Source organism: Mus pahari, chromosome 13 (genome assembly GCF_900095145.1).
Source record: "Mus pahari chromosome 13, PAHARI_EIJ_v1.1, whole genome shotgun sequence".
In the NCBI taxonomy this organism is placed as follows: domain Eukaryota; kingdom Metazoa; phylum Chordata; class Mammalia; order Rodentia; family Muridae; genus Mus; species Mus pahari.
The window spans coordinates 78,126,257-78,135,488 of record NC_034602.1 but is presented as its reverse complement, the minus strand read 5'-3'; the positions used below and the strand labels follow the sequence as shown (position 1 = coordinate 78,135,488).

General features: G+C 40.9%; 1 protein-coding gene across 1 annotated transcript in view; it reads left to right on the top strand.

Moving 5' to 3' along the window:
- The window catches only part of Gc (GC vitamin D binding protein), a 33,318-nt gene extending 24,328 nt beyond the window's left edge, over positions 1 to 8,990 (top strand). The window contains exons 10-12 of the mRNA XM_029545022.1: positions 1,226 to 1,387; positions 5,567 to 5,625; positions 8,817 to 8,990. Coding sequence (XP_029400882.1) covers positions 1,226 to 1,387; positions 5,567 to 5,602 — 198 coding nt within the window. The 3' untranslated portion in view covers positions 5,603 to 5,625; positions 8,817 to 8,990. The remainder of the gene's footprint in view (positions 1 to 1,225; positions 1,388 to 5,566; positions 5,626 to 8,816) is intronic.
- Positions 8,991 to 9,232: the final 242 nt, after the last annotated feature.

Genomic DNA, 9,232 nt, shown 5'->3' with positions numbered 1-9,232 from the left:
CCCCAAGCCTCTGAATAAAGTGTTTCAACAACAACAACAGAAATCTCAGAGTCATTATTCTGGGGTGGAAAACCCAGTGTTATAGTACAGGGTGTGTCATGAACAATGGGTGAACAAACAACTAGAACAGAGCCACAGAATGTAAATTACAAGTGATCTGTGGAGACTCGATTCAAAACGGCAACAGGAGCATGTGGTTGGTCAGTATTCAAACCCCTGGAGCTACCTGCTGATTGTTTCTGACAAGACCCAAGGTTTCATGGTGGTCTGATGCCAACCCTCGGTAGCATGTGTTCCTTGCTAACTGGAAATAAAAACACCAATTATCAGTAACATGCTAAAACAGTTATCTTTCTTAATTAAAGAGGTAGCATTTCACTGTAAGTGGATTATTATTTCACAATAAAATAATTGGCCATCAAAATGAAAGACATGGTGTTGGGTTCTTGGGAGAAGAAGAAAAAAATCTCAAAAATAGATTATGCCATTTTTCCATTTTGTTCAATAAATTTCCATTTTTTCAATCAGTTGGAATATAGTATTCAAGTAAACACACATTTGTACAAAAAGAACTTCTTAAAGAACCGCAGAATAGGATGTCTGTGTCCCCCATGACATCTCCCTTAGTATGTGAAAGCCTTATGCTTGGAAATGGTCTTCCACCTAAGCCCTTATTGCTACTGGTCTGGGAGCAAGTTTCTTGGAGAAAGCAATAAACCAAACTAAGTGGACCACTATGAAGGTGAAGTGGAACCAAGGTCGTAAACGGCTCAAGCTGGAAAACAGCAAAAGGTGTCAGGTCCTATCACCATCTCGTGAGACACCTGGGGACCAGGGCCAAAGGATTCCAAACCCTGTTCAGTGTATCTGTACAGCGAGTCCCAAGGTCGGCAAACTGAGGCACAAAAATGAGAGAGCACAACACTGAAATCAAGTCCAGTGAAGAACACATTTTAAAGGGAGCTTGAACTTTCATATTTGAGAAAGGTGAAAAGTCAGGAAAGGCAGACAAGCACACCACATAGGTGGAAATGATGCACTTCCAAAGGGGGGAACAGACAGCTTTCAAGTTCAGCGGCAATTTCTGTTTGCTTGCATGGCTTTGGATGGGGCATAGATTTCAATTCTAACCCCCCAACACGGCTCACTCAAACTCCATTCCACAAATAGGATTTCCTAAAATAGCTGTCATTTTGCTTAAACAATATCCCTACAATAATTCTAGCTTAATCTTACAGATAATTTTTTTTTCAGATTGGCAGAACGGCTAAGGACAAAAACACCCAACGCCTCTCCGGCAGAGCTGAAAGACATTGTGGAGAAACACTCGGACTTCGCCTCTAAGTGCTGCTCTATAAACTCCCCTCCTCTATACTGCAACTCACAGGTAGGAAAGATCAGGGCTAGAGTAGCCCCAAATTCCAGTGTTCCGTCTCTATTCTGAATGTACCCGAAGTGTCCAATGTGACAGGCTTTCCTGAGTGGTAGTGGCCTTGCTGGTTGTCTCAGCAAAGAAAGAGAAACAGTTTCCAGTTGTCCTCTCTAAGAAGCAAAGGGGGGTGTCTGCAAAACATAGAAGTGTTACAAGCTGTAAGAAATGAGGTTTGTTTTTTTCTTTGTTGGTTGGGGGTGGGTCCTTTGGTTGCTGTTGTGCACTCTGGGGCCTGGCCAAATGGGGTGGGTGCGGGGTCCTGGGTAGAGAACTGTTCTGGGGGTCAGGGGGAGTCACAAAGGGTTTAGATGTGCTAGAAGAAAAGGCTGAGAGGAGTCACCAGGAAGAACATGGCGGACTCTGGGTCAGCATCAAGAGGCTTAATTCCAAGGGGGATGGTTAAGGGCTGGCGAAGTCCTCACAAAGAGACCCCAGGTTTCCCTGTGTGCTTTTGGTTTTGTTCTGGTATGTTTTTTCTCTTGTTTATTCTTTTTAGTTTGTTTTAATTTGTTTTTTGTTTTTTGTTTTGTTTTGTTTTTTTAAGAGAAAGAAAGAGAAAAGAGGAAGGGAGCAAGGGAGGGAGGGAGGGAGGGAAAGAGAGAAAGAGAGAGAGAGAGAGAGAGAGAGAGAGAGAGAGAGAGAGAGAGAGAGAGAGAGAGAGAGAGAGAGAGAGAGAAAGTATAACATCACACCACAAAATGAAATTAGCTGTGTAGAGACGCAGGGAGGCTCTGAGAGGAGTTGGAGATAGGGGAAACAATATAATCAAATATATGAAAAAAATTAATAAATATTTTAGAAAGAGAGAGAAGATTTGTGACTTCAGGGAACATGAGGAGCACAGGAAATAAGAATAACTTGCAAATGTCAGAGGCCACCTAACATGGTGCACATAGCACTTTAGGTGAGTTTATGTCAAGTGTGTGTGTGTGTGTGTGTGTGTGTGTGTGTGTGTGTGTAGATAGCACATATACATACATACATACATACCAAAAGGTAGATAGATAGAGACACATAGAGAAAATGGGATCACCAATATCTTGTATTTTGACAATAAAAGGCTACATTTAATTTGTTTTAGTAAAGTAATAAAATGGCCACATAAGAATTATTTTATAAAGAGTTTTAATGTTAAAATGACAATCATTGTTAAATATGAACATTTCTCTTAAACACTATCAATTGGCTCTCATTCTTCCTTTGTCCTGTCCTCTTCTATCTTTCCTTGAAACACATCTATCACCACAGCTTCTGCAACATTACTTTTGAACTTTGTACAAGAAATGACCTTGTCCCTAGTGTTTCCCTGTCTACTGCTACTAAGGTGTCTTGGTTGTCTTCTACAGGCCGAGGTGTGAAGCTATACTGTGTGTTCTCTCTCTCTCTCTCTCTCTCTCTCTCTCTCTCTCTCTCTCTCTCTCTCTCCCCACTGAGATGTGTCACCTCACTGATGTTAGACCTGAGCTGCACTGACTTCCAAGATATTGAGGGATTATATTTGTATCTCAGTCATCAAATCAATACCTGCCTTACTCCACCAGATGTGTATCAGTCATTGTCAGAACACAGGAATCCCATTTGTTTAATTTCTCATTGTACCTACTATTCTTCAATAGCCATTTAGAATAAACTAAAAGTCAGAGCAATACTGCATTCCTCTTTGATCTTAATTGAAGAGATGGTGGTTCTGAGACCTTTGTTGTTGTCCACTCCATTTCTGGACCTTGGGGAGAATCATTCAGAAAAACACATTTGCCTCATGGAGTCAGAAATCTGATGCTATTGACAAGAGTTGTTCACCAAACTCTAGCAAACAGAAACAACTGCCAATGGCCAAATGGGAGCTGGGCTGACAGATTCAGTGATGTTTGCTCTCCACCTGCTCTCTCGGTGGGTACTCTACACGGAATACCCACTTCAGGTTAATATGTTTCTCAGTAAAGATTTTACCATATGTCAAACAGTATCAAAAGCTCTCTATGAAAAATATTTATAGAATAATCTAAAGCAACTTATTTACCTTAAAATACATATTGTAAATGGACTAAAGGAAGCAGATCACACATGGTTCAGGAAACCGTGAGTTTGTTTTGTTTTGTTTTGTTTTAAATTAGATTCCTGTTTCTTTTCTTCAGGCCATTGTCAGAGTTTTCAGCTCTAATTTAGCTAGTCATAGCAAAAGTCAAGTGTTGGTACCAAAAGAACATTACTGACTAAAACTCCAAACTTACTAAAATATTTATAACAAAGACCACCAATGGGTTGGTAGTACTCACTCTAAATTCCAACAACCTCCCTTCCTTCAATAAGACCCCATTTCCTTTTAGCTGAATCTGTCCAACTTATTAAAAAAAAAAAAAGCTGTTTTTCTTTATATCAGAACTAATAAATATGATAATTTGGACACTGATTTAGAATTTTCTTTCTCCCCTTTCCTATTATTTTCTTGGCTGAACAGTGTGTCCTCCAATTCCCCAGGCCATCTTGGAATTACTCAATTCTTGTGTCAGGACTGTTGGTGTGACTCTGCGGGTAGTGGTGTGGTGTCACCTGACCTTACTGCTGCCAAGCCAGGCACACCAATGGTCCTTCCTGCTAAACCTGACAGACAGCTTTCAGTCTCCTCAGTCTCCTCTGGGAAACACGTGGTACCCACAGTGATCACTCCCTCTTTGAAATGATGTATTGTGCTTTTGTGTGTGCATCTGTGTGATCTGGTGTCCATGGGGACATATGTGCATTGTGATTAGGCTAGGCTGTATGGTTAACAAATTCCACGGGTTCTCCCATTCGCACCTCCCCAGAGCTGGGATTTCAAGTGCACCCCCACACCCAGCTTTGTATGTAGCTTCTGGGAACCAAACCCAAGCCTGTGTGCTTATGAGACAAGCACTTGCCTCCCTGGGCTGTCTGCCCAGCCCCTTAATATACTTTCTATAGCACCCGTGTTGGCGTTTTCTACTGTTATTCTATGATCTTCCTTTCTTGTTCTGTTTCATATTTTCATCGTCCTCTACTCACTCCTTAATTTCCATTTTGCACAGTTTGTCTTTGATGATCAAATCTGTGGCACAACATTTTCCTGAGTGTTCTCCACTATATGAGTGACATTAATATCCAAATATCCACCTTTAGCCTCCACCTTGCCCCTCTGCAGCAAGCTCTGTACACAACCGTTTGTGGTCATCTCTTCTAATCACATGGTTGCTTATACCACAATAAAGTAATACACAGCATGACCAGAGTCCCTTCACCTAAAACCTTCTGTGTTTCACATACTCATGATTTATATCAGCATTGTTTATCTATTGCTTCCAAATGAAAACTTAGTGATACTTAATTTCTCTGCTTCTAATCATTTCAAATCAAAGCCCACATCCTGCCAACGCTGCCTTCCAGATATTTGTCAGTCCCCATCCTATATTTTTCAACACTCACGTTTCTAGTTTCCTGTAGTCTGTCCCTGGATTGTATCCTCCCAACTCATGTCCCAACTCGAGTCTGACTCAATTGTCTCGCATAGAATCCCAGCCTTACACTGAGGTTACAATGACCTCTAAAAATTCACAAGATGGTTAACACATGCCTCCAGCGGCTCTTCGCTGTCTCCATATCAAACCCTGATCTTATTTTCTTTGATTTTTTTTCAATCAAGGGTATTGATCCCTGATATTCTCACCAAGCTGACCTCCCATGACTGTCTCTGTGGCTCCTTTCCTACGTTCCTGGACCTCTTTCCATCTTCCAAACCTTAAACTTGCTCTCTCACCCTCCCCATTGTATGCAGATGACTAACCCAACTGCTGTTTCTTTCACTAGCCTTTAAGGTTCAGCATAGAATAAACTCCTCTAGGACTCTGTGAGCACAAAGCAAGGGCTTCTGCTATCTGTTCTGCGTATTCGCTAATTAGCACTTATTAGAGTCTACATTTCTCATCAGACCGCAAGCTGGGGGGGGGGGAGCACAAAGCTATACAAATATGAAGCATAGCTAATGAAAGTCGTAATGAAAAATTGCATTTGGGCAAGAATCTTAGTCTCTGACAAGGTTCAAAAGGCAGTGCACCTTCTGTGTGAGCCAATAACCTCTGAGTAAAATGTTTACTAAGCTGCAAAATATTGTTTCGTCAACAGATTGATGCAGAAATGATAGACACCCTGCAGGCCTGATCAGGGCATGCGCACTATCTTGGGTAAGTACAGTTAAGACACATCACCAAAGAGTCTAGAGTTTTATCACATATTTTGGAAATCATAGAAAAGGATACAAACTTTACCCCACTTACCTTCCTATTTATTATCCATTCCAGTTCATTTTCAATTGGCCGTATTAAACCTTGAGGGAACCTTATGTGCTTGCAGAGTACACAGATTCTGACATATTTCAGATTCTCATTCTCTGGTCCCCAGCCTAGTACAACCATCCATTACAATGGCATTATGTAGGATAATGACACCATACATGTCATGGGAGGGAACCCTGGTGCACATGGAAAGGAAAAACTGTTTAAAGATGGGGCTATCAAGCATGAAAATCCACAGCAGAGTTCTTCAGTTCCAGAACCATGTGCTTCCTTCAGATGTTATGCTTCTGATCACTTAAAGGTGACCAATGAGGGGACTAGAGAGATGGCTCAGCGGTTGAGAGCACTGACTCCTCTTCCAGAGATCCTGAGTTCAATTCCCAACAACCACATGGAGGCTCACAACTATCTATGATGTGACCTGATGCCCCCTTCTAGAACACTTAAAAAATAAACAAAAAAAAATTTTTTTAAGTGACCAATGAAGATATTTAGTCTCCAATCCTTTATCTGGATATAACCTGGTGGACTCCCACAAGTTGCTCTTTGACCTCCACACAAATACATAATGGCCCGTGAACTCCCCATATACACTAAATAAATAAGTATATTTTGAAAAGAAAGAAAAGTAAGCAACAGTAAACTGATATATGTCAAGATATTTTCTTGTAACCTAAAAACTTTAAGAAATATGTTAATGCTAAGTAAATCAAGAGATAAACTCATTTAACATTGCACAACACTAAAGAAAAGTCTAAAATACTGATTTTTCTGGTTGATAGTAATTATCTTCATCTTCTATAGATTTTTTTTTGTATGTCATTTCTCCTCAGCATTTTTCTTTAACCTTTAAATAATCGTTTAATTTCTGCACCATCCAATTCTTGGACCTTTGAAGCACATTTTGATCACCCGAATAGAAACTAAAAAATCATTTTCACGTCTTCCTGAGTTTCTACAAAATGCACGGAATGTTTTGAATCTGGAATGAAGAACTACTAACAGGAAATTGCACAGGAATGATCTTGTCGCTCTGACAAAGAATTATACCCTACTCAACAAGACTTTAAGGTGGAGGTATCATGTCAGAATACGATGCTACAGCCCAAGCCTCTCTATCAAGTTTCAAACAATACCTAATTCACCGTGATTCTTGGACTCCGGGAAAGATTCTGTGGTACTTTTCAGTAACTGTGGAGCTATCTTACTAACTGGAACCTGCCCCGAAATGACTGAGCCCTGCCCTAGCCACCCTGTACCCACTATGATACTCAGTGATACCAGATGAAATGTTGAGTACTTCCCCCTAAACAGACCAGTCTTATCTTAAATGGAAAGATATTTGTTTTTTCTCTGCACATTTTGACACCCAACACTGTTAAAGTAACATTGGCTGGTCATGTCATTCTTTTTCAGTGAAAGCCGAGTAGTCTGTCCTTAGAGACTTGAGTACAAGCTGCATCCTTTGGTCTCTAGGTGTTCTCATCCCTAGGTGCACCTCTCATTTATCTCTTATACAATCAGCAGACACATTCTATTTTATACTTTAAAGTGTTGTCCTAGCTGGGGTTGTCATCTTGACAACCCTTCTTAGGTGAGGCTTCAAGTCCCCAAACTGATGTTCTATTGGGGGGGGGGGGGGTAAATTTTAAAAAGGCCGGGCATTTTTTTTTTTTTTTTGGAAAACTTAAATTAGTGTTCCCTGGGATGCCAAGATAAAAGAGTTTCTCTACCCTATAAGTAAAAGATATTTTAGATACTAGAATCACACCTTGCACCATGTGAATTTTTTATATACAAAAAAACCAAGCCAAACAAAACAAAACAAAAACCCAAACAACCCAACATCAATAACAACAACAAACCAAAAAAACAAACAAAAAACAAACAAACAAGCAAAACCCCAACCGTCTCATCATACCAAATGGTTACTAAAGTAACAAAACAAAACTGAACTACTACTACCTTAGTTCCATGACCAGGGACATTAGTGTCTAGCTTTCCATAATTGTCACAAAATACCCAAGATAATCATCTTATTAAAGGAGAAGGGTCATTTCATCTCACTATTTGAGGTATTCTGTCCCATAAGCTTCATGTAGGCCGGCCTGCTGCCTTTAGGCCTCTGCACAGGTGGCAGATGGCAGCAGTGGGAAATGTGTGGTACAGCAAATTGACACCTCATTGTCAGGAATCAAAGGGAGAAAAGGTAAGAAGAAATGCCTAGTGCTCTATACTCCTCTTTAAGGACACTGATCTGCAGTGACCTAAGGACCTCTGACTGCACTTCTCCCCTCCAAGGCCAATATCTATCTGATACCCCACTCCGGGACCTGTCTTAGTCAGGGTTACTATTGCTGTGATGAAACACCATGACTACAAGTAAGTTGGGGAAGAAAGGGTTTATCCAGCTTACACTTCCATATTGTAGACCACACTGATGGAATCCAGGGCAGAAATGAAACAGAGCAGGAACCTAGAGTCAGGAGCCGATGCAGAGCCCACAGAGGGTGCTGCTTACTGGCTTGCTCCTCGTGGCTTGCTCAACCTGCTTTCTTATAGAATCCAGGCCCTCCCAGCCCAGGGGTCACTTCATCCACAGGGGACTAGAGATTCCTACCAATCACTAATTAAGAAAATGGCCCCCAGGCTTGTCTACATTTTATCGTATGAAGGCATCTTCTTTATTGAGGTTCCCTCCTCTCAGAAGACTTCAGCTTGTGGCAAGTTTGCATAAAACTATCCAGCATAGGACCACATGACCACCGTGGGAAGGTCAAAACCCAATCTACACCAAGGGCTATTATCTGCTTTTTCTCTGACAGTAATTATTCCCATAGAGTAGACAGTCACAGAGGCTTCACTGGGTTATGAACTATGCACTTTGGCATAGCGTTTTTGTTTGTTTGTTTGTTTTTTTGCTCTGGGTATTGGGAACTTCTTACTCAAATGGGATACACGGAATATATGGGTCACACAGACAGTTTTATCTTTACCATAAACATAAAAAATAATATATTTTTGCCTAACATGCATCTGATGTTCCTCTTACGCACCAGTTATTCCCATTTTTCTCACAGACCACTTGAACTGGACCATTTGAACTGGACCACTCTAGAAAATTGCCACTGATAACAAAATCAAGCAAACACCACGGAGATGGCCTTCCAAGAAGATGACCAAGATAATTCCATTTTTCCTAGCTACAATGTTTTTGAAGAATTATAAAAAATAAATAAATAAATAAATTGAAATATGGTGCAAACTCTAATTATGATGCAGAATGATGCTGATCTTCAGAACAGTTGTTGTTTCATCCCACACAGTGCTAGCTACTGGGCTAGCCAGCCACACAAGCCAAGCTTCCCACTAGACTCCTGCTGTTTCTCTCAAAGTCTCCCAACCCTAGCATCAACTCTCCAATCCCCAGCGGGCTCAACTCTGTTCCTGGACTGTTTTTCAGACTTCATAGGTACCACTGAGGAAAAGTTAGCCT